Source organism: Parasteatoda tepidariorum, chromosome 1 (assembly GCF_982258835.1).
Source record: "Parasteatoda tepidariorum strain Cologne lab strain chromosome 1, Ptep-v5.0, whole genome shotgun sequence".
NCBI lineage: Eukaryota > Metazoa > Arthropoda > Arachnida > Araneae > Theridiidae > Parasteatoda > Parasteatoda tepidariorum.
In genome coordinates this window covers 73,065,451-73,089,739 of record NC_141755.1, presented here as the reverse complement: position 1 = coordinate 73,089,739, position 24,289 = coordinate 73,065,451, and the positions used below count along the sequence as shown (strand labels likewise).

General features: G+C 33.6%; 1 protein-coding gene across 1 annotated transcript in view; it reads right to left on the bottom strand.

The window, feature by feature from the left end:
• Positions 1 to 318: 318 nt before the first annotated feature.
• LOC107436700 (uncharacterized) overlaps positions 319 to 24,289 on the bottom strand; it is a 40,180-nt gene continuing 16,209 nt past the window's right edge. Inside the window, exons 3-12 of the mRNA XM_071179642.2 lie at positions 20,460 to 20,648; positions 18,872 to 19,183; positions 16,948 to 17,136; positions 13,977 to 14,060; positions 12,791 to 12,979; positions 8,823 to 11,684; positions 6,778 to 6,963; positions 5,672 to 6,097; positions 3,736 to 4,242; positions 319 to 1,213 (exon numbers count right to left, since the gene is read on the bottom strand). Of these exons, the coding sequence (XP_071035743.2) occupies positions 1,098 to 1,213; positions 3,736 to 4,242; positions 5,672 to 6,097; positions 6,778 to 6,963; positions 8,823 to 11,684; positions 12,791 to 12,979; positions 13,977 to 14,060; positions 16,948 to 17,136; positions 18,872 to 19,183; positions 20,460 to 20,648 (5,060 nt within the window). The 3' untranslated portion in view covers positions 319 to 1,097. The remainder of the gene's footprint in view (positions 1,214 to 3,735; positions 4,243 to 5,671; positions 6,098 to 6,777; positions 6,964 to 8,822; positions 11,685 to 12,790; positions 12,980 to 13,976; positions 14,061 to 16,947; positions 17,137 to 18,871; positions 19,184 to 20,459; positions 20,649 to 24,289) is intronic.

The following is a 24,289-nucleotide window of genomic DNA, read 5'->3' as shown; positions in this document are numbered from 1 at the left end:
TGGTCTTTACATAGAAAAAAAAATTAATAAAATTTTATTAATTTAAGCGTGTAGAAACGTTGATGTTGTTCCAACAAAGCTCTTATTTTCACTTGAATGAGTGCCTAGTAGATAATGTGCAGATCATCTAGGTAGATTGCAGATTACATAGATAATTTAAGAAATGAACTTTTTGGCAATTTTAACGGATCACCCTATCGTTAATTTGTACATAAGCTAAATAATTTGTAGAATAACTGATTTCTACACTGTGGCGGTAACCGTAATGTATACTAAAATTACATTGTTTGTTTTTATTCAAAGAAAGAAAAACAGCCATCAATGTCAAAACAGAATTTATTTTAAATAATAAAAATAAATACACGAGTTACGATGGATGACATAATATTATTTACAATTAGTTCATTTGTATGGGTGATGAAAAACGATAGCTAAAACCACCGGTAGAGGATGTGTTACAGTAAAAACCAGAAGTCTGGTAAATCCTAGGTTTTAGTGGTAAAAATTAGCCTTTACCAAAGTGGCTTGGTAAGAGTCAGAAGTAAGCTATTTTATGATTTCATTTCGACATTTTACCAAGTCTAGTATTTACCAATCCTCTTCGTTAAATCTTCGATTTTACTCGCAAAACATAGGATTTACGAGAGGAGTCCAGTAAATAATGAGTTTTGCCAGTAAAACCTAGCTTTTACCAAAGCTGCTTGGTAAAAGTCGGAAGTCAGCTATAATATTATTTAATTCCTGTCTTTTATCTAGCCTTTGCGTTAAAGCCTAGTAGTTACCAAGCCACTTTGATAAATCCTAGGTTTGTTCATAAAACATAGGATTTACTAGACTTCGGGCATTTACAGTAACAAATACACAGATGAGAAGTGTTCAATGACTTCCGGTGGGACACCAACATGAATTTAAAACCAATATTTGTCCCATTGTTTAATAGTTCAGTATGAAATATTATTCCCTTAATGTTATTTTTAGAATCATTTTCTGTATCGAGTCATTTTTAAGTGCGTGTAATAAAACATCCACGTTTTGATGAAATTTGATGTTAACTTGTTGAATCGAAGCAGCCAGCATTTAAGATCCTATCCCACTTGTCAACAGATGGCGTTGCAGGAGATTCCATCAGCCGAACAAATACATTCTGAGCAGGGTTCGTTAAGAGCTGCAACTTTGTCGTTGATTTTGTAGTATTTTCCATAAACATTGCATCCTGAAATGAAACATTAAGTCTTAAAAAAATCTCTTTAAAAATGTAAGAAAACTTTATTTCTATTTTTTAAAAAAAATTATTAGTGGGCTCCATCCCCTTTCGGTAACATTCGTCAAATCCCAAAAAATTATTACGAAACCTTATATGAATCTTGTTAAAATATGTCTTAGTGCTTGGCCTCATAAATAATCATAGAAACTATATTCAAAGAGAAATAGTTGCTGGATGACATCATGATATTTAATATGAATTTAAAAAAGAAACAGATGCAAGGCAACGGACACAAATACACGGAAGAGCCATTACATTATGACCACCCTGCTAATAACACGTAGGACCACCTTTAGACCTCAAAACTGCTAGCACCCGCCGTGGCATTGATTCCACAAGGTGCTCATAAGTAGTCTGAGGTATCTGGTACCAAACGCTCACCAACTGGTCCTGCAATTACCTCATATTGCGAAGGGGTAGCGTGGCAACACAAATTTGGTTTTCCAAGTAGGACCACAAATGCTCTATTGGATTAAGGTCAGGTGAATTTGGGGGCCAAGACATGACTTGAAAGTCACTGGAATGTTCTTCGACAATTCGAACCTTATGACATGGTGCATTATCCTGTTGGTAAACACCATCTCCCGCAGGAAAAACTGTTGCCATGAATGGGTGTACCTGGTCTGCAACTATGTTCAAGTAGCTTACAGACGTCAGGGATTGTTCTACGAGGATTATGGGTCCTAATATGCCCCATGAAAACATTGTTCTTGGGCGAGAAACCATGAAAACCTGGGCGAGCTCATTGTTATAGATGGAGGGAGGTCATAATGTAACGGCTTTTCGGTGTAAACAGACATGATAGCATGGAAACAAACGGAGCTTCTTGTGACCACAAGAGACAAGCATTATTAAAATATCGGTGAGAGTACTTAGCTCAGAATATACGCTTCGTACAGTGGTACACGTGACCAAAAGGAGATTTCACTATAAACGCGTGTGGTAGTCAACGTGTTAAGGTAGAGTCACGTGATTCATTTAACTCCTGTATTTCTGTCGAGCTAGGTGGCTATGATTTACCGTCCGTTTATTTTCTGATTTATCTCCCTGCAAGATAGGTAATTTGGAAAAATGCCTCCTTTATGGACTCCTTTTTAGAAAAGAGGTATTGAAAAAGCTTATACTATACACATGCGCGGAAAAATGAGAAGAAACTTTTTTTCATAATTTTGTAGTGAATCATATTTTACAATTGATGAAAAAAGTCTGATTTGAATATCTTAAAAATTTAATGTATTTCAATAAATTTTCTAAGCAGTTTTTGTACTTCTTTAAAAAAGCTCTAAATGATATAAGGTTTTCCTCAAATTTCATTTTCTACCTTAAGACAAAATTTAATAACAAATAATACTTTACAATAATCGTCCGGACACCAAACTGTGCTGGTGTAAGGAGGGAAAGAAAAGACTATATCGGTGTCATATTTAATAAATCTTGTTTAATATTAGAAAATGAAATTTGTGGAAAACCCATATCATCATGAGCACAATTCAAAAACTACTTAGAAAATTGTTTGAAAATTGCTCTTTAAATTTTTAAGAAATTCAAATAAGACTTTATTAGTTGCTAAATGCGATTGACAACGAAATTATAAACAAGATTTTTTTAAATGTTTTTTTTTTGCGCATGCCCAATGTAAAAGAACTACTTTAAATAGTTATATCAATTTTTAACAAATTTTTTTCAAGTTTTAAAACAATAATTTGTTTTTAAATAGGTCTAAGCATTTTGTTTAATTTCATTGTATATTTTTAAAGTTATCGCAAAAGGAAACACAAAAAATTAGTTTTTTTTTTATAATGTCCATATCTCCATAAAAATTTGAGCAAGGTTTATGAAACTATATGTAATTATTGCAAATAACAGCCAAAGTAATTGGTATAAGTTACAAGCTTATTTCTTGATTTTTCTGGCATAGAGTGTTCAAAAATACTTGTTTTCTTTCGCAATTTATTGTCGGTCCGTGAAAGCGTTGAAAGTTTAAAACCTAATTACTGAGTATGAAAATTCGCATGAACTAATTATCTGGCTGGCACTGAACGTTTACGTCTTTCACTTAGGAAGATGCTGGAAGTATTACTCATTTAACGTTACCCAGTGGGCATTTGTGAACCTAAGTCACGGAGAACATTACCCACGCCACACTGCCACAGATACCCGTTTATAGGGTGGGCCACATTCGCACATCACACAGTAGAGAACAACACACAGAGAGAAACATCCATGCCCTGAGCGGGATTCGAACCCGCAGCCATTGGCTTGGCAGTCAGGCACGTTAACCGCTCGACCGTCTGGCCGGCTCTGAAAGTATCTTGTCCATTATTGTATTGTAGAGTAGTGTTAGTGTATCAACTTAGCAGCAATTGTGCCTTAAATAATATTTTAATCTAAACAATTACTATCCAATAAGTATAAAATTAATTTAGAGTTTCCTATTAATTTAAAGTTACTTTCGATCATATCATTCTTACCTGAAACCTTTAGATTTCCACTTAGTTCAGTGGGTAGACTACCAATATCCATACCATCTAGTGTCACTAAATCACCAATTGATGACTCAGTTGGACTGATGGTTGTCGGATGAGCTGGTATCACAGGCAAAACGGTGCTTATATCAGTATCTTTTATTGGAGATAGTTCGACTTTAAAAGGTGGCAATGTGATCAAGTTATCCAGAACTTTACGAACGCCACTAGAATTGTCGTGGATTTCGGAGGACTTATTTCGAGGCAGCTCGTTGCTATCATCAGTTGAAACAGAATTGAAAATTTTATTTTCATCCTCTACTGCGATTTCTGTTGTTGTAATAGCCGTTGTCGGGCTTTCGGTGGTTGTTGGAATGGGCGCTGTTGTTGGAGGTGTGGTTTCTTCTGTAACTGTTGTTGGCTGTGATGTTGTTGTTATTATTGTAGTTGTTTCAAAAATTGTTGATGTTTCTGGAGGAAGGGTTGTAGTATCTAATTCGGTTGTTGTTTGAGCTGAAATAATAATTGAACACATTTAACACATATGTTTCTAATTCATATATAGTATGAATTGTGGTGTACATAATCACCTACTTAATATATACACTATCCTTCAAAAGTTAAAGGCACAACCTGTTTTCTGTGTCCAATTTGAAAATGAATGAATATGAAGACACGAAATTTGAATGAAATTTGTACTAAACACTTCTTATATGCGACATATAACTATACATTAATACAAACGTTAATTATTATAGAAACCCAAAAATTCGTTCTATTTTAGGAAGGTTCTTCTCTTACTTGCAACGTATTGGTTGCATCGACCATACAGCCAATTACGTTTTCCGACACTTAAATGGGGCCATAAACGAATTAATCCTTTTTTCAGTTTATGCAAAGAGAATGGATGGCTCAACATAGCCATTTCTCTGCTAAGGTAATCGCGAATTCAGGTCTGGAGAGGTATTTACTAGTTAAAAAATTGTACATAATTTTACTTAGAATTTACTACAATTTTAAATTATTGGTTACTCAGACGCGTCCTTTATCTGTTTGAAGGGATAGATGTATCTTAAAAAATCGATATTTTTTAAGTGTCGTGATTTCCGTTCTCAGTATATTGTGAAAAACATGCCTTGCGATGAATAATTGTAATAATACAAGATAATTATCAACAATGATAGCATAGTGATTATTTTCAAGATGATAATTACCGAATATGGAATATAATATCATAATAATTATTAAAAAGGTTACCATTGTGAATGTCAAGTCTCAATTCCTTGTCAAATATATTGCTATAATTTTATAATTATTCATTGATATTTTAACGCAAAGAATAGTAAGAATTTTTAAGAAAATGTCCAAATAAATGTTTTTCTTCCACTAACAAAAGTATTGTCAAGTTAAAAATTATGTAAATTACTTATATATAAAAAAAACCATGCTATTGAGTGAAATAATGATATTTTCTGATGATATAGCACGATATTAAAATTCACATATCACCCAGAACTTTCTTACCAATGGTCGTCGGGCTTATTGGTGTTGTTATTTCCTGTTTAGGAAAATTAGTGACTTCGACTTTAATATTAGTGTAAAAGTTTAGTTTCGATTGTAAAAGTAATAGGACTTTAAAAGAAAAAAAATGACATATTATAAAATATTGATTTTCCTAACGATATATCCCGGTATTAAAATTCCGACAGCATCCAGCACTAATTTTCACCAACTGTTGTCGTGCATTATTGGTGTTGGTGGTTCCGTTTTAATATATTTTTTTTAATTGACTGACTTCATCTGTGTAAAAGTGTATTTCGATCAGTGTATTTCTACTGTAAAAATAATATTAATTACTCAAGTATAAAAAACGATAGGTCACAAAATATTAATATTTTTTGGCGATATTAAATTTCTTATATCACCCATCACTATTCCTTACCAATGGTCGTTGTGCTTATTGGCGTCGTCGAGCTTATTGGCGTCGTCGAGCTTATTGGCGTCGTCGTGCTCATTGGTGTCGTCGTGCTTATTGGAGTCGTCGTGCTTATTGGCGTCGTCGTGCTTGATGTTGTCGTTTCCGGTGTTGGAGCATCTGTGACTTTGATTTTATTATCAGTGTAAAAGTTTTCATATATTTGAGGCCTCGTGATGATTTCTACATGTGAATCTGAGTTCTGGTGAACATATTTATTTCCATTGAACGAGAGTTCCGTCTTCAGGGTTCCATCGTAGGGTCTCACAACAGGACCATGTGGCAATGGTTTCCATTTGTCATCTGATTCGTCAATGGTTGGTTTTATTTCTTGGCTAGTTGGTTCTGGAGGACTAGCTGTTATTGGAGGTTCTTCTGGATCCGTTTGTATCCCTAAATGTTTAAATTATCGAATTAATTTCTTTCTTTAAATTAGTTCATAAGATTGTTTGACGTCAGCAGAACACTTGTATTGACATTATGGACCCCTTGCAAAAGCATAGTTTTAAATTTTAAAATATTTAATCGGTTGTTATAATATTTAACAATATAATGAGCTGACTAACAGATATTAAGCAGGTTAACTATTAAAAAAAATTTTTTTTTTTGGTTGGACTTGAGTAAAAAATTTGAAGTGAGGTCTATATTAGACCTGAATTCTCCATGCACTTAGCATTTTATATAAACAAGATAGAAAAGTAAATTTTTGAATGAAATAAATTTTCTTAAAAATAATTGTTTTCGATTTTAATAATATTTTTAATAAAAAAATATATACACTGAGCTTATTTAATATTTTTATAATTTATTTTGAATGAAAATTGAGCTTATTAAGCATTTATAATTAATTATCAAAAAAAATCTAAAACATTAAGTTTATTTAAGCTTTTTATAATAAATTTTTAATACAAATTAAATATGATTTGAGTTTACTTAAGCTGCATGTTTCGATCTGTTTTCGTAAAAAAAGTTTTCTAGTAAGCAACAGTAAGTACAGCGTTAAAAAAAGTTAAGTCTAAACTTTAGCAGATATGTACGAAAAACTATTAATCGAATATTGGAAATAAAAATACCACAAGTAACTCTAGGACAACAGTAGCCTGGAAGATACTCGAGGACGCATGATGGTCCTGGAGGTGCTGGACATTGTTGTACTTGGCAAAGTGGGTGGCCATAGAAGCATTTACACATTTCACAGGGATTGCTTTTGACAATTATTTCTCCACTGTTATAATACCTCCCATCAACAAAACAGACATCTGAAAAATGACAAATATCAGGACCTAAATTATGCACTTTTTCAAAAATTTCAAAAATTAGCTAAAAATTTTTTTTACATATCCGCAGAAGTCATGACCATATCAGCTATAAAAAATTGAGATTTGTAAATAAAATCATCTTTAAAATCACATTTATTTATCAGTCTCGAACATCAAGTTTATTTTTATAATCCTGTCTATTAAAATTTAACAGCATTAAGATAATTATATCAATTTCAACCACCATATCTATTTGACCGTGGAGACATGGTTTCCAGTAGAACACCGAAGTCGAGCATCACTGGCTGCGGTCAGTAAGCGGGTGGATGACCACTTTGATTAGCTTGCGTAAGGATCGAGGGTGCGAGGTATCGGTCTTCGCTAAATTGTTCTACCGTAAAGTGCTCAACTTCGCACGGAGGTCGTCGGGCTACCAAAGCAGGGGAGCCATTCCCTCTGCAGAGGATTAAAATTGCGATGGCATGTTTTCGGATCATCCTCGGGGATGTTTCCCTGACCGCCCATTGGGCAACTCTAGTGCTGTGTAAATAAAGTACCGACCTATCCAATTTCTCTGGAACTATTCAACAAATTTCTTTCAAATTTCCTATTTTGCCATGTAAAATTAGATACTTTAAAATAATGTAAAAAAATTTTTCGACTATTAATAACAAAATGATGAAAAATAATAAATATTGATTCAAACTTATTTTTTGCATTGAATTATCTTTGGATAAGTGAATTTTATAATTGTGTGGAAAAATTTTTCAAATCATTAAAAAAGTTCTCGAGATATGGAGAAATACACAATAAGTAAAATTAATATCAAGGGGTCCAACCTTTTGACTACTCTCCTGAACAAACTATTAGAACCATATTTCCCAGATAGCGGCTACCCCCTGGGGACCTTTGGGAGTCAAAAATCCGAATCCGACGAAAAAAGGGTATGTTTATGTAGAGGAAATACGTTTTTGAGTTAGATTTCGAAACTTGAAATATCGTCTACATTAATTAATCAGCATATCTGAGGTCACCCCCTTAAACCATTAAGATGGAGTCCTAGAACGTCAAGATTCAATCATTAGATCAAAAGTTATACAAGGTGGTCCGTTTTTTGGGACACTGTACAAAAAAAAAAAAAACAATGTATTACACAGTATAGCTTTTGGTCTAATGATTAGATTTTCACGTGCTAAAACTTGATCGAAATGGTTCAAGGGGGTGACCTCAAATATGCTAATTAGTTAGTGCAAGCGATATTTTAAGTTACAAAATCAGACATCAAAATGTGCTTTATCTGATTAAACACATTTTTTGTCAAAGGATTATGATTTTTTACCTCAAAATATGAAGAAGGGAGCCAATCCACTATCTGGGAAACATGGTCCTAATAGTTTAGTCAAGAGAGTGGCAGAAAGCTTAGACTCCTAGATGCTAATTTTGCTTCTTGCTTCTTTTACTTATTTTTTCATCATTTCTCGAGAATTTTTTTAACGAGTTGAAAACTTTCACTCCAAGAATCTTAGTTTTTTCGAAAAAATGTAGGTTCATTCAGAGAAAGTACGTTTTTTGTCTGATTTCGTAACTTGAAACATGGTCTGCACTAACTAATTATCATATCTGAAGATTTGATTCTTAACAGCGCAAGATTACGATTTAGGTACTGCCGACAAAAGCCCTGATTTTAATTTTGAGAATATTTAGCGTGTTGTAACTCGTCTTTAGCATCCTTGCGATACTCGGCAAATGTCTAGTTAAACGAATACTGTATTTGAAAGAAAATTCAGTTTTAAAATCGACTTCGGTTATTTCAAGTTCCCGTAATGAAAGAGGTTAGGAAAATTAAGGTTTCACTGTACCTGAGATTTCTTTGGAATCTTCTTCGTTTTGTGGTGACTCTGAGGACTTCATGGGAGGAAGTGTTGAGGTTTTTATCTTTTCTTCCTCGAATCTTTGATTGGATTTACTACTATAATCAGAGAACCGATTATCGATGTATCCTGACCCTGGAATTTTATGGTCATCTTGATTGGATTTACTACCATGGTCAGCGAACCTATTATCGATGTATCCTGACCCTGGAATTTTATGGTCATCTTGATTGGATTTACTACCATAGTCAGAGAACCGATTATCGATGTATCTTGACCCTGGAATTTTATGGTCATCTTGATTGGATTTACTACCATAGTCAGAGAACCGATTATCGATGTATCCTGACCCTAGAATTTTATGGTCATCTTCTGCCCTAAAGAGTTTTGCTTCAAAATCAGTTCTTGGCTTTTCCGTGAGTCTGTGCTTATTGGTCACATATCCAGAGAAAGATTTGGTGGTGTAGAAATCTGTAGGAGTAGTTGTTAGAGGTGGCAGATAATAAGTGGATTTAGGTCTTGGTGTAGTTGTGTGTTCATTCTGTTTAGTTGTTTCAGTTTTGTACTTTTCGGGCAGCGTTGAGATTTCTTGTATGCTTTCAGTTTTTTCATTTTTCTGAACTCTTTCTGCTGGTTTAGTTTCTTCAGTAATCGGAGAAATGGTTGTTGTTTCTTCGCGAATTGTGCTTGTTACGATGTTTGGTGAAACGGTTTTTTCAGTTGTAATTTGTGTTTTTTGAGTAACTGGATTCATGGGATCAGTTTGCAAAGCACTTCCTTCAGTATCTTGTTTTGTACCATAGTTATTAAAAACTTTCTTTTGTTTTTGGTTTTCTTGGTTTTCTTCGTACAAATAATCTTCATAATCATTAGACCATTCGTAACCATCTCCCTCATTGGAATGATGTGATTTATAATTGGGATTTTTAACGTGAGGATCTCTGTAGAAACCTTCTTCGTGTCTATTTCTCACAGGTACCGGGTAAGGTGGAAAGTTATCAGCTGAAATTGGATATGATTGGAATTTACCAGGTGGAATTGGTTGATTTGGGAATTTACCTGGTGGACTTGGTTGATTCGGGAGTTTACCTGCTGGACTTTGCTGATTTGGCATTTTACCAGATGGAACCGGTAGAGTCGGAAATTTGCCGGGTGGGCGTCTATATGTGTTAGTTGGACGGTGGTTAGATATTTCTACAAAGCTGTCTTCTAGTGTGGGTGTTGTTTGGGGTCTCGACCGAATAGGGGGTCGGAATCTGATAGAAGTCTTTTTGTGGTTATTTATAATAACTGGAAGCTCGGGTTCATAAATATAAGTAGGTTGCTTTCTGTTTGTCAGTGGCCCATGATTTGAAAAAATTATTTCTGGAGCATTGAAATTAAGAACAGGAGAAACGGGATTTGTTGGCGGCAGAGTCTGTCCTGTTGTGGCTGAATCACCATTGCTTCCATCAGTTGCATGTATGAGTTTTGGTGCTGCTGGTGCAATCGGAGGTTCGGTATCTTCTTTTTGAGCATAATCTGTGGTTGAGTTTTCGTGTTGGGAAAAATTGGGTGAATTAGTTATTTCCGTTGATGAAGATTTCTGCGACTGACTTAAGGTTCTCAAAATTTCTGCTAGATCTTCTGGTATTGTGTAAGATGGTTTTGATGCCGTTGTCATAAAATGTGGGTTTCCAGGTCTATGTCTTCGATGAGATGACACTTTGTGATTTGATTGAGAAGTTTTTATGGTTGGCCGAGTTGCTTGTATGTTTTTATGGCCCGAAAGTGTGTGGTGTGAGTGTTTCGTTGTAATAATTTCGTCAGGTATGGTTGGCCTATTTTTCAGGTTTAGTTCAGTTGTTATTGGTCTGGTAAAATCTTGCTCTGTTTTGTAGGTTTGCGTAAGACTGGGGCGAGGTCTGTGCTTCTGCTTCAATTCTGGAAAGCGCTTTTGGTTTTCAGGTATTGTAGTAGTCTTATCGGAATTTGTACTGAACACTGTATACTTGTTCGGTTTTGTATAGCGATCTACTTCTGTTATCGTTAAAGGCTTTGACACATCATATTTACTAGTTTTATCCGTGTATCTGACATCATGCAATTCTTCTGTATTTAGTGGTTGATGTGAAGTACTTGTAGGGTGATTTTTCAACTGTGGATTCTTGTTTTTAAATGTCAGCTTATTTTTTGTATCAAAGTATTGAGTGCTATCCTGTAATTTTTCAATTGTTTCCGTTTCACCAAATGCAGTTTCACTCATGTCTGCAATATGCTCAGTTGTATCATAAGCATCTTGAGTTACAGTATCATGAGGATCGTAATAATCATAAGTATAATCTCCATCTTGCTCCTTGTAATCATTATCAGCAACTGTCGTTGTGTCCTGTTTAGTCGTAGTTTTTTCAAGAGGTCTTGTTACTTCTTCTGAATTGAAATTTGTTGTTGTTCTGATTGGCTTGTTTTTCTTTTTGAATACCAAATTTGGTGGTATTCCAGTTTTAAAAGTCATGGCATTTGATTCACTAGGTGTTTCGGAAGAAATTTTCGACTCCATTCCACCAGGATCTTCTTCCTTATCTGTGCTGAGCACAAGTACGGCGATATTTTCTTCCGGAATAACGGAAATACTTTCGATACTGGATTCCTCAGATAACTCAACTGTAATTTTTTGCTTTTCAGTACTTTTCTCAACAGAATCGTCTGATGTACTCTTCTCAGACTGAACTGTTTCATGAGCCTTAGTATAATCTTCGAATGCTTCTGTCCCGGAAGTGCCATCGTCTTTTGTTACAGTACTAGAGTGAACTGTGACATCGTAGTCGTCTGTGCTGTGTGAGACAGGTATTTCATCTCCATTATTGTGATCTACAAAAACAAACGGTGCACTTTACTATTTCAAAATGCATTTAAAATAATTTTTATAAAATATAGGTTCGAAAATAATTTGGTTAACATTCTGAAAAACTGCTTACAAAACATTAACTATTGGAAGAAGGTAATGGAAACTGGTTTAGTGTGTTCAGGAAATGCATAAATGCAAAGTTAAAATTATTTTAGAGTGTTTAAAGATAATAGGATAAAATAAATGGTTCAATTGGTAAAAAAAACTGTAAGATTTTATTAAATAACTTCTAAAATTATCTATAAAAATACCAACAGACGGCGTTGTGCATGTTGAAGGCTAAACCTAAGGAAACGATTACATTATAACAGCGTACAACACTAGCTTACAGCAAAAATTTAAAGAATCCTTGTAACAAATGTATTAAAAATATTCATGTTGCGAATAATTATTTATGTGAGGAGAAAATAATAATTCTAAGCAACCACCTCTCAAGGGAAGAGTTGGGAAGAGCGAAGGAATAATTAAAATCAAAATATTGTATACATGCGAAAGGAATCATACATATTATAACCTTTTATACGTTTTCTAAAACTGGTATACGGATATCATTTTTAATCAAACCTATTCCAAACAAAGCTAAAGTTATTAACGAATAGAGACCCAGATTAAAAATTGTAAAATCGTTTAAAGTAGAGTTTTAAAATTGGAGGTAAGTATACTTACCACGGTCTTAAAAAGGGTTAAGGGGTTGACAAATTTCTATTTTACGTTTGTTTGAGCAGAGATATAATATATTAAAGAGAATAACGTATGTGTATTTAAAAGTTGTCCTTAGATTGTAAATCTGGCTATTATCAAAGCTAAAAAGAATGGTGGGAACAAAACCAAGGTTCTACACTTTACGAGCCAAGGCTACTTTATGAACGGTCATTAAAGATCATCCTGGTTTTCATAATATGTTTTCATTTAAATTTTTTTTGACTCTTAAACGCTACTTTTAAGAAAAGCTATTTTGAGTCTTGTTTATATCTGTAACAATAGAGAAAACACTCTCGCAGGTGAAGAAGTTTCCTTTCAGTTTTTAAAATCCAACGTTTTTGCAATCTACTTTTAAAAAAAATCATACCACACTTGTATTGAGTTGGACAACAGTGACCATCCGGTACGATGGGGGTGCATCCGGGTACAGTAGGTGAGCATTCAAGTCGTCTGCACACCACTCCTAGCTGAGTACAGTAACATGTTTGACAATGTCCTCTGCTCGGTACTGCAACACCAACGTCAAAGTCGTAACCATCCACATTGCAGGAGGTTACTAAAGAAATGCAAGAATTATATTTATGTTAAAAAGTTGTATATTTGATTATATTATATTGTCAACTTTATATAGGACACTATATTTATGGAAATATAAATAGTGTTCCTTAACTATCAGAGTCTTAAAATATCATTTTTGGTACTGCGGCAGATTTACAAGGGAATATGTGTATCCCTTATTGAAGAGAAAATTGTCTTCCTTGTTTTGTATGGATACTTATCAGGCTACCAAAAACTATATTTAAGAAGAAAAAAATGGCAAAGTTTCTTCGGTTTCTGGTTCATTGCGTTGCAAACTAAAGAAGAAACTATTTCCAAAAGTTTTTTCATTCATGCTGGTTGATTCACGTTTATTTTAAATATTGAAATGAAAGATTGATTCAATATTAAAATAATAATTTTCAAATGACTTTTATAATTAAATCTTGACTAGGTATAATAGGCAATGGTATGACTAATGATTTATAGAAAATATCACAAATAATTTTTTAGTGCAATTTCGAATTCTTAAAAGCATCTTTAGCATTAGAGTTTTTTTTTTGCATTATATAACATTGTATACATATCATGTGATATAACGTGTTTTAATTTGAACATTATAACAGTTTATTTAAAATCAGATATTAACGTTTATTTAACACGGCACTTTCTGAATCGTCAACACTAACATTTTATTAGCGTGTTTAATTTCTTTTATTCAATTGAAGATGCTAGTTTTAACTTTAATTAATATTTCATCAGTCGTGTCTCCACATTTCATTCTTTTTTGTAAAGAAAAAAAAGATTAAATGGATAATTGAAACAAGAAGATAAATTTGTTGGTCTATATTTAGCTTTTTATTGATAGAGAAATAATGAAGTTAAATTATTTTTAGTGAATAAGAATAAATAGTAATTTCTGAAGCTATCAGAAAACATTGTGAATTAGAAATGAATATAAATCTATCATAAAAATTAAAAAAAAGTTCAATTTATAAACATTTTTCAATGCTTACATTTGTTGGAGGCTTGTGATTGGCTGTTAATATCTGAAGGATGATGTCCTTTCTTTTCATCAAATAAATCTGTTAGAGATGTGTCTGAAAAAAATTACAAATAAAAGCTTTCCATGGTGATAAATGATAGCTTAAGTAGTATTGAGCAGTTAGTTATACGTTAAGTATTTTCTTAGAATATTTCAGTATTTTTATAGAAATAAAAATTTAGCTACGAAGTAATTATTTAGATTTACTTTTGATCCCTTTTAAAATGGCTGTAGAAATTTTATACGCGAATAGTGCTATCGTGCCGCATACTGTCATGTCAATTATGGGGATAGAGTCCACTTTTTTCGAGCATTAGAATATACACTGGTTATCATAAATTAAGGAAAAATCACAAAAATAGCGATAACTCTTTCAAAAGTAAGCCAAACCGTGCAAAATTTGCATATGTTGTCCACTAAGAGTAGCTGAGTAAAATTGCAATATGCAAATTAGTGGCGCTGCACTCGGCTTACGTCATCTGCCTGGAGCATAAAAGTCCAAGTTTGAGAGAAAGCACACAAATTTTACTGTGATTGCGACATTGAAAATCTGAGATAGCCAATTCGTAATAATGACCTCTAGGCATCATTTGCCTGAAGAACTACGATGGAGAGCCATCGGGAGACTAGAGGCAGGGCAGAGTCAATCAGAAGTGGCCAGATGGCTAAATGTGAGTCCATCTGTGGTTCATAGACTTTGGAGGCAATTTCAAACCACAGATTCGGCATCTAGGAGGTTCAGTCAAGGACGGCCAACTGTTACGACCAGTGCCGATGACCGATATTTGACATTAAGTGCACGCAGGAATAGAACCGCTACTCCGACACATCTTAGATCCTCTCTTGCTGCAGCCACCGGAAGGTTGGTGTCAACGTCAACTGTGCGCAGAAGGCTCCACGAAGGTGGTCTGTATGCGAGACGACCAGCCATTTGCGTGCCGCTCACATCACGCCATAGGAGAGACCGTTTGCAGTGGGCCCGACAACATGTCCACTGGACGTCAGATCAATGGAGGCCTGTTCTCTTTACGGATGAGTCCAGGTTTAGTCTAGAAAGTGACAGTAGACGTTATTTGATATGGAGAGAACCTGGGACCCGTTATCATCCATCAAACATCCGTGAAAGAGATGCATACGGAAGAGGCAGTGTCTGTGTTTGGGGAGGCATATCCTTAGGAGGGCGCACATACCTCCATGTCTTTCCAAGGGGAACCGTGAATGCTCAGGTTTATCGAGACAACATCCTTGATGCTTATGTGCGCCCATATGCCGGGGCAATTGGTGATTGCTTCCTGTTACAGGACGATAATGCAAGACCACACAGAGCTCGCATTGTTGATGATTATCTTCAACAGGAAACAATTACTCGCATGGAGTGGCCAGCTCGATCCCCGGACTTGAATCCTATCGAGCACGTTTGGGATGCTCTAGGGAGGCGTGTATCTGAAATCAATCCGCCCCCTTAGACCCTTGCCACGCTTGCAACTGCTTTACAAGAGCAATGGCTCTCACTTCCTATTGAACTGATAGACCGCATAATTGAAAGCATCACACATCGCTGTTTGTGCTGTATTGCTTCTAGAGGCAATCATATTCCATATTAAAGGTACTTTTTCTATTGCAAACCGATACTTCCAATTTGTTTATTTTATACATGTGCTAATTTCTATACTACTATTAATGTCTGATAATTTCTTTTTATGTTGTTTAATACCTTACTATGTGTTGTATATTGTGGGTAAGTTTCATAAAATTCCATGTGTAATTTCTTGAGTTATCGCGATTTTTGTGAATTTTCCTTAATTTATGATAACCAGTGTATATAATACGATACTCAAGTTATGATCGAGAGGTGCGTGAGGAAGTAGTTCAGCACGTGATGGAGCATTCGGATGAGTTTTTCACTTCTTTAGTACTTCTACCGATTACCATGCTGAACTGTCTAAAATTCCAAATAGTGGTTTGCGTGGTTTTATGACTGACTGACAGATTTTGAATTATTACTAAAATTGAATACATAGAGAATAACGTGGATATATCTTGAAAATAGTTAAAATAGAAATCAAAGTACTTCCTCTCTGGCAAAAGCTTATGCAGCCTTAATTGCTTTAAGTATATTATTGCTTCAATTAAGAGGAATTTCAAGGTCCAAAGTTAAAATCAGTTATTTTGTAGTAGATGTTTATAACAGATAAGAATTCGTGTCGTATCAGATGTAACAGTACATTTAAAAAAAGCAATTACAGAGGGAAAAAAGAGTAATATGAAACTGAGGAAACGAGTTTGAAAAGTTGTAGTTTAATAGAGCATTAGCCTTAAAATTGTGTTACTTTTTATTAAATGTTTTTTTTAAAAGATGTCTACTGTTTCTTACCTTTTTCTTTAAAATTAAATTGCTACAATAACAATGAAAGGGGGGCCGGGATAGCCTGGTTGGTAGGGCACTGGGCCCATGTCTAATAGGTCGTGGGTTCGATCCTCGCCGGCCGAAGACTGCCGGTGTAGTAAATGGTGACTGATGCACATTAAATCTGTCGAGTCTCAAAGTCCTCCATGTTTCCATAACAATTCATACCTCTGGGGGTACTGATCCAGGAGTATCCTTGTCTGCTGGATTGGTTCAAAATTACGAGGCTACGGAGTTAAACATCAGTAGTCGTAAACCCAAGATTGGGTCGGTTGTTTAACGATGGTGATGAAGCAAAAGAACAATGAAAGAGTCAAGAATTAATAAAGGTGGCAGATTGCATACCAAAATAGCATGTTGTGTAGCCATTTTAGTATTGCCCGATACAGCAATATATATTGATGGTATTTGTTACCCCAGTAAAGACGACTTTTTGGTCTGAGATATATTTGTTCACCATGAATTCAGTAACAAAGAGATATAGTAATAGGAAGAAATTTTCGGTTCAAAAGAGGTTACAGAAAACATTACGTACCACACATGTAATGTGAAGGACAGCACGTGTATCCACTTTGGTACTGCGCGATGCAACCATCAATGTGCAGATGGCATTTGGGTCTGACGCACATTTGCTGGCCTCGGATACAGTAACAGTATTCACACTTAGTCGGCGAGAGCACTGCTGTGCCTTCTGTATATCTGTATCCCTTAACTAAGCAGTCAGCTGTAAGAGAAGAATTCAATCTAAGGATAAATAAACTAAGGGCATTAATGCTATATAAAATTAATTTCCTTATAAGTTATATCAGCTTTGAACTATTAAATAGGAAGAGGCGAAGTATTCAGAGAAGAATTGTTATCATTTTGCAACAAAGCAAGCTTAAGTTGCTTAAGGATGCTATCAATGTCATTTGCTTTCATTGCCATTCATGTCATTCATTGTCGTTCATTCCGTAACTAGATTAAGTCCAGAAGACCGTTCACCTACACAAAGTCATGAACCAGTACAGGCTTTTCAAAGAGATCACTCGTCTCCAGCTCTAAACAGGAGAGCAAATGGTCTGAACTAGATTGGTGTGAATTATAGTTGGGGAACACAGGAAACTCCTTTTGTTCTAGCACTTATAACGTTTTTCCTCAAGTAGAAAGTCAAGTTTTTAAAAAAAATATTTTTAAGTGAAATTTTTTTGCTTAAAAACTATACTCTACAGAAAATATCTCAATATTAGATTAAGTTACCAGTTTATGAATTTTAACCGTGTTGTGTTGTTTCAAATTCTACTTGATCCTATCCGTAGCTAGATCAAGTTCAGAAGAACGTTCACCTACACAAGGTCATGAATCAGTACAGGCTTTTCAAAGAGATCACTCTTCTCCAGTTCTAAACAGGAGAGCAAATGATTTGGACTAGATTGGCGTGAATTATACTTGGGGAACACAGGAAACTCCTTTTGTCCTTGCAATTATAAAAGTTTTTTATCACTTATAAAAGTGTAATTTTCTATCGTCCTTTAGCTCTAGGGAGCTCCAGGATGTTTTTATTGGTATCAGTCATGAGCAGGTGGAATCCTCCATAACATAATTTTAAAATTTTTAACAGTGATAAAAATTTATTTACAGGTTTAATTACAGCTGATACAAAAAAGATGCATGTTCCAAGTTGCACTACCTTTCAATATAGTCACCAGTATAGTGTATAACACGTTGTCAGGAATATGAGAATGGTTGGATACTTTTAGTAACGCTCGTTTTGTTGTTAGTTCTAATGGAGTTATATCTACAGTTAGAACAATTCAAAAGCGCATGCCACAAATGTCAACTTGTTTGACAAAAAAGACATTTATTTTTTTATAAGTTTACTCTTCAAAATTCACTGCAGAGTAAAATGTTGATATGAGTGTCCATAAAATGTGACTTTAAAAAAAATTGTGATATGAGTGTTCACAGAATGTGCCTTATAAAAAATGATATGAATGTTCACAGAATGTGACTTATAAGAAATAGTGATATGAGTGTTCACAGAATGTGACTTATAAAAAATAATAATACGAATGTTCACAGAATGTGACTTATAAAAATAGTGATATGAGTGTTCACAGAATGTGACTTATAAAAAATAGTGATATGAGTGTTCACAAAATGTGACTTTTAAAAAATGGCGATAAGATTGCTCCCAAAGTACGAGCCTTGAAAAAAGGTTATTTCATTGTTCACGAAATATGACTTTTAAAAAATGGTGATATGAGTCTTCAGAAGTTGCGACTTTTCCAAAATGGTGACAGGATTGAAATTTAAAATAATGATGACATAGAGAGGCATTTTAAAAATACACACATAGTGTGGCACACTGGTAAATTTCGAGTACTGGTGACAGCTGTGAATTATAAGAAAATATTGGTGCAGTGGTGAATTTTTAAAAAAAAGAAAACAATAGGGAATTTAACTAATTGTTTACTTACAATTCGAAGAGTTATTTCTGTTTGAAGGCGAATCAAAATCAGAATGCTCTTCTTGGATGTAATGAGATTGTTCTTCGGGATCCACTCTCCTGTTCTTGGATATGCTCTTCAAGAAAGCGGTGAACGTTGGCGAACTTTCCTGACTCGTCAGTTTCATAGAAGCTGGTTTATTCACTGAAGTTGTTGTTAATCTTTCTGTTCTTGAATCAAAGCTAGGTAGTCCAAAGATGTCACCACCTTCGTTCCTAAGTCGGAATTTGTGAAATGGTTCCACCGTTTTTTCTGTTTGGTAGTAATTCGAGCTGATTGGATCTAAAATTTTTCAATTTCAATTTAATAAATAAACTCTGCTTGTAAAAATAGCTATAATTTTCATACTTCTTTTCATTCTTTTGTATAAATTTAGGTCAAAATAATTGACAAATATTGTACTTAGCATTTTAATAACTAGTGGCTATAAAATACAGCAAGAAACATCGGTGTCTTTTTCTGCGCTAAAGGTAAAATCTTCCAAACGTGACTCACTTCCAAACAATAATTTTTCAAGTTTGCATTTATTTAGATCTAAGAAAAACAATCATTCATAACTAAAATTTCTTTAATTTACAGAATAAATTATTGATAAATTTTCGAATAAGATTTAAAAAAAATTTAACTGCATTTTTCGGATTTTAGTAGAAATATAACTCAAATAATCTAACAGATTTTTTAGTTACTATTAAACTGTTTTCCATATTTAAAAAATACAGAAATATATTTTTGCTTGCAATTAGGGAGTCAGAAAAGAAATACATAAAAAAGACAATATAAGCCTGTCAGCGTTATAAGGTTAATAAACATGAAAAAATATTGAGAGAAATTAAGCACAATTATTTTAAAAACTTGACGAACCTAAGATAAAAAAAAGTGTAAAATAAAATAATTAAAAAAAATTAAAAAATAACAAGTTTTCTATGCAAATAAGTAAGAAAAAAAATATTGAGAGTAACTTATAAGAATTGAGTTGCTTTAGTCTCATTTAATATTAAAGAAAGGTTAAATGAATAAATAACAGTTGATTTTGAAGTAATTTTTTTTCAAAAAATGATACTCATTTTATGCTAAAATTGGAATACAGGATAAGAATTCAAATTTTTTAGTATTTTAGATAACTAAAAATGGTTACGAAAACATAAATACTTTAAAATATAAGCCGGCAGAATTCGAAACATTTATCAGCGACTTTATAAACTTACATAAAATATCAAAATTAATACTAAGTTTAAGAAGTACTTTTCCGTCCTTTTTTTTCTCCATTTGTTAACCTTCGGCATGGTATGATATTATTCTACCTTTTATAATTACTTATTTATTTCCTGTGACTTTATTATAACCTATTGCATAAAGCATACTAAAAGTAATCTAATTCTCAATACATAAATTTATATTACTGTTTTAAAATTAATTTTTCACACGATAAGGCATAAATATGAGAATTCTGTTTACTTTGTTGCAGATTGTGCGTGAAAGTTACGCCAAACCCGACTAAAACCATGATTAATAAAAATATTTTGAAAATTTATAAGTTAAAAAATATATATATAAATACCGGGGCAATCGAGAGTTGGGCAACATTCTCCAGTCTTGCGGACAGTCCTGCATCCGGGTGGTGCCACAACTGTGTTGCATGTGCGAAGATAACACAGTAATATACCTTTATTGCAAGTGCAATTTAAGCAAGGCTCTGAACTCGCTACATTTTTTCCATCTTCAACTGCTATCCCGTTGAATGTGCAACCTGATGAAAATAGGATTAATTGCAACATGATGAAAATAGCATCAATCGCATCTAGCTCGAATTCAGCTGATGCGGGGAAACTACATAATAGTTGTACCTTTCATAAATATTTATTACAAACGTGAATTGAAATATACTAGGAGGCTTCGCCCCCTGTTCGCTGGCGCTCGCCAACCCCCGGAACTGCTTTGGCAGTTCATTTCGGATTGCTTCGCAATCCGATGCTCGCTTTGCTCGCTCATTGGATACGTTCTTAACGTCTAGCTTTTGTATACTTTTTTGAACACTGAAGTTCCGAAAACTTTTCACTGTAAAAAATTCTAAGCTTGTGCATTTCAATATTAATTTGAAATTGCAAACAGTTCACATATTTTTCTTAATCACACTATTCTAAATTTCAGTTGTTGAGAAAAGTAACTGTTATAAGTTTTGTTTTAAAGTCTTTCCCACCAGAGGGCTAAAATCATGTGTTGTAAAACAATATGAAATAGTACTGAACGCCGGATGTAAAGCATCGGCTTCGATGAAGATAATTTTGTGAGAATTGTTTTGATAATTCGGTGAAAATTCACCCGATTAGACATATGATGCTCACTACGTGCTCTTGCGCGCCGAAACCTATCAATTAAAAATGAAAACTGTTGCCAACGCGAGGAAAGAAATATCATCGGTTTTATTGATACATACGTATTAGCGTTTTATATAATATAGATATGTCTACCTGGAAAGTTTTACTTCTTTCAAGAATGGATTTTCCAAGTGGTAGTTAAACAATTATCGAAAAACAATCTTACTCAAAAATATATTTATATTTTGACCAGGTAGAAATTCGCTATCGTGAATAATGCTTCTATATATTTGTTGTAATATTTTAAATATAGTGGCGTTTAAACTCATTTATAATTAGTATTATAATTTAAAAAGTTTAATTGAATAACATGAGTTTCGTTACTACTTTAAATATGAAAATAAAATCTCTCGGGAAAACCGGAAGGGTTGGCAGATATTTTTATGACATTTTTGAAACAAAAGTTGTTCAAGTGTTTCGTTTTTTTTAAAAATTATATTTCTTTTTTTTGTGCGCTGTATTTTTTTTAACATTTGCCACCTTTTCCGAGATGTATTTGGGTTCCAGGAGCATTAATTATTTCTTCTTAAATCAAAATTAATCTTCGTATATCAAAATCAATCTTCTTAAATCAATCTTTCTTCATTCAATCAAAAGTTGTTCAATTTTTATTTCTCGTAGTTATATTTAAGATTCAACTTATTCAAGATTCATTCATATTTTGCTGTTAAGAATGTTAAGAATTTATTTTAGAATTACCTTTTAAAAATAGATGAAACTCAAAAGGTAAATAAGTCAATCCGTTTTAAAAGGTGATTCACTTTAGTTGAAGTTTTGATGAATACCTTTTCTCACTTGATATCAAAAATCAATAAAGAAGTGCAAAAAAAGAAAAGGAAAAAAAAAACTTAAAATTTCTCTTTCTTTGAGTTTTTTCTCGCCTTTTGAAAAGAAAGGATTTATTGTGACAAAGGTAAACGATGCCTGACTTTTTATGGACCTTAATATCTAGGTTTGTGCCTGGATGTATTCAATAGCTGAAATCCGCATTGCTGAATTCTTCTGAATCACGCATAACTGATTCACTGCATCGATTATGAAAAGAAATAGCTGCAATGAATAGTCACTAAAAACAACCAATGAACAGACTATTATTGCTATTTTGAAACTAAATTCGAATTGCTTGTGATTAAAAAAGCGAAAGCGAAACTATAAACGTGACAGTCTCAAAGCATATGAAATAGTATGTGGTATCATTTTGTGGAATAATATTAAAAAATATAAAAATTAAAGTTCCTTCCTAAAGTTCCTTCCTAAAGTCCTTTTTTATTTTGCTAAGGAATGTTTCTCTGTTATTTTCTTTTATTATTAGTATGATGAGGCCATTCTGCTCCACTGATTGTACCAACCGTAAGCAAAGAGTTAATGTATATAAGGTTTTTTCTCCCACTGCGCAGTTTGATTGCCCAAACGTTATGACATTTTTCTTATTTTTCTCTATGCGCAGTTTATGTTTATTACTTCGGACAACCAAATTAATCCATGCAAAGGCCTCTTTTCATAGAGGAGATGTTGATGGAGCACTCGCGCTCCCAATGAAATGATCTAATTTTTTAACCCAACGATGGCTGAACTATACGTATTCTGTTTATGGTTCGCATCGACCATTGTTCTGACAAAAAATATCTTCGGAGGTAGACAGATCATGTGTTAGACTGCACTTGCCGAAGAAGTAACCGTTTTCATGGAGTATCTCTACATGTAGTATGAAAACACGGTTTAGTTTCATCAAAAAAATCTTAAACGAAGGCTAGTTTGTCCCAATACTTGATTCAGGAGTTCACTTGTCAACTGGGTTGGGTTCAAATTACAAGACTTCGGAGTTGAACATTATGTAGAATACGTGATATTAACATGTGGTATTTTCACGTGATATTTCCGGGCTGGAGTGTTAAAAGAACACGCCAAAAAGATTAAAACAATCTATTTCTTATGCACGGAATCATGTTTATTTCTCTATCTATACACCAGATGTCAGTACCAGACTATTTGTAATGTGTTTAGAGATAGCTAGTGTGTTTTAAGGTAAATGTCAGCACTTATCAAACGTGTAAGCTAAAAATTCCCCCAAAAATTATAAATGAATACATATATTGAACGCATACTAGGTTTTATATTATTTTCTTGAATAAACAAATTAGGCACTTTTATGGCCGTTACCTTCAAAATTATGAGACCATTAAGAGGTTAAAGAAATTATAACATTAAGAGATTAGTAAAATGCTATACTTTCTGAACTTTTTATCCTGATATCTTTTGAAGGAAATTTTGCGTAAATTCTCTATTTTTAAGGGGCTTGGGGAAATGTAATAGTTTAAAAATGTGCATTTTAAGAACATGCAGGCCAAAAAAAAGGTGTGAATTCGAGGAACTATAAAGTACCTATCTGGAAATAATATTAAAGAAGCCAATAATATTTAAATTAAATATATATTTGGGTATGGTTTAAAAAATATGAAAGTATAAATTCAAAATAACACTCTTTTTTGTTGTTTTTGCCTGTTGCAGCAAATTGAACTGTCTGGTTATTTCATTTTTCTTACCAACTGCACCCCCTTGAATGGTACCTTGAGATGGAAGTTAGCAATTTCTTTTTCTAGCTTAGTTAATTGAAACTGCATTACAGGTATATGGTCATGCAAGTAGCACCTCTTTGAGTTCTTTGGTATTGTTTCTAGATAAATACTTTTTGGAATTTTTTCTAGGCAACAGCTCAATGTACAGACACGTCTTCTTACTTGCAAGGAAATTGTAGTCTTTTCCCCCCAAAACAAATTATTTTACCCCAAATTTTCATAACCTGGCTTATCGTTATATTGCCCTAAAGGTCTTCACTTCAAACACACGTCTATTCTGTCGGGGGATATCGGAATATTTATGACAAAATGTTGGGAAAAAGGGTCAATCTTAACGAACTTTTTTTTGTCTTGTTTGCATTTAACGATTGCGCTTGTTCTCATAATATAACAACATGTTTTATTCAGTTTTTTTCCATTTAGTCAAATCATCAATA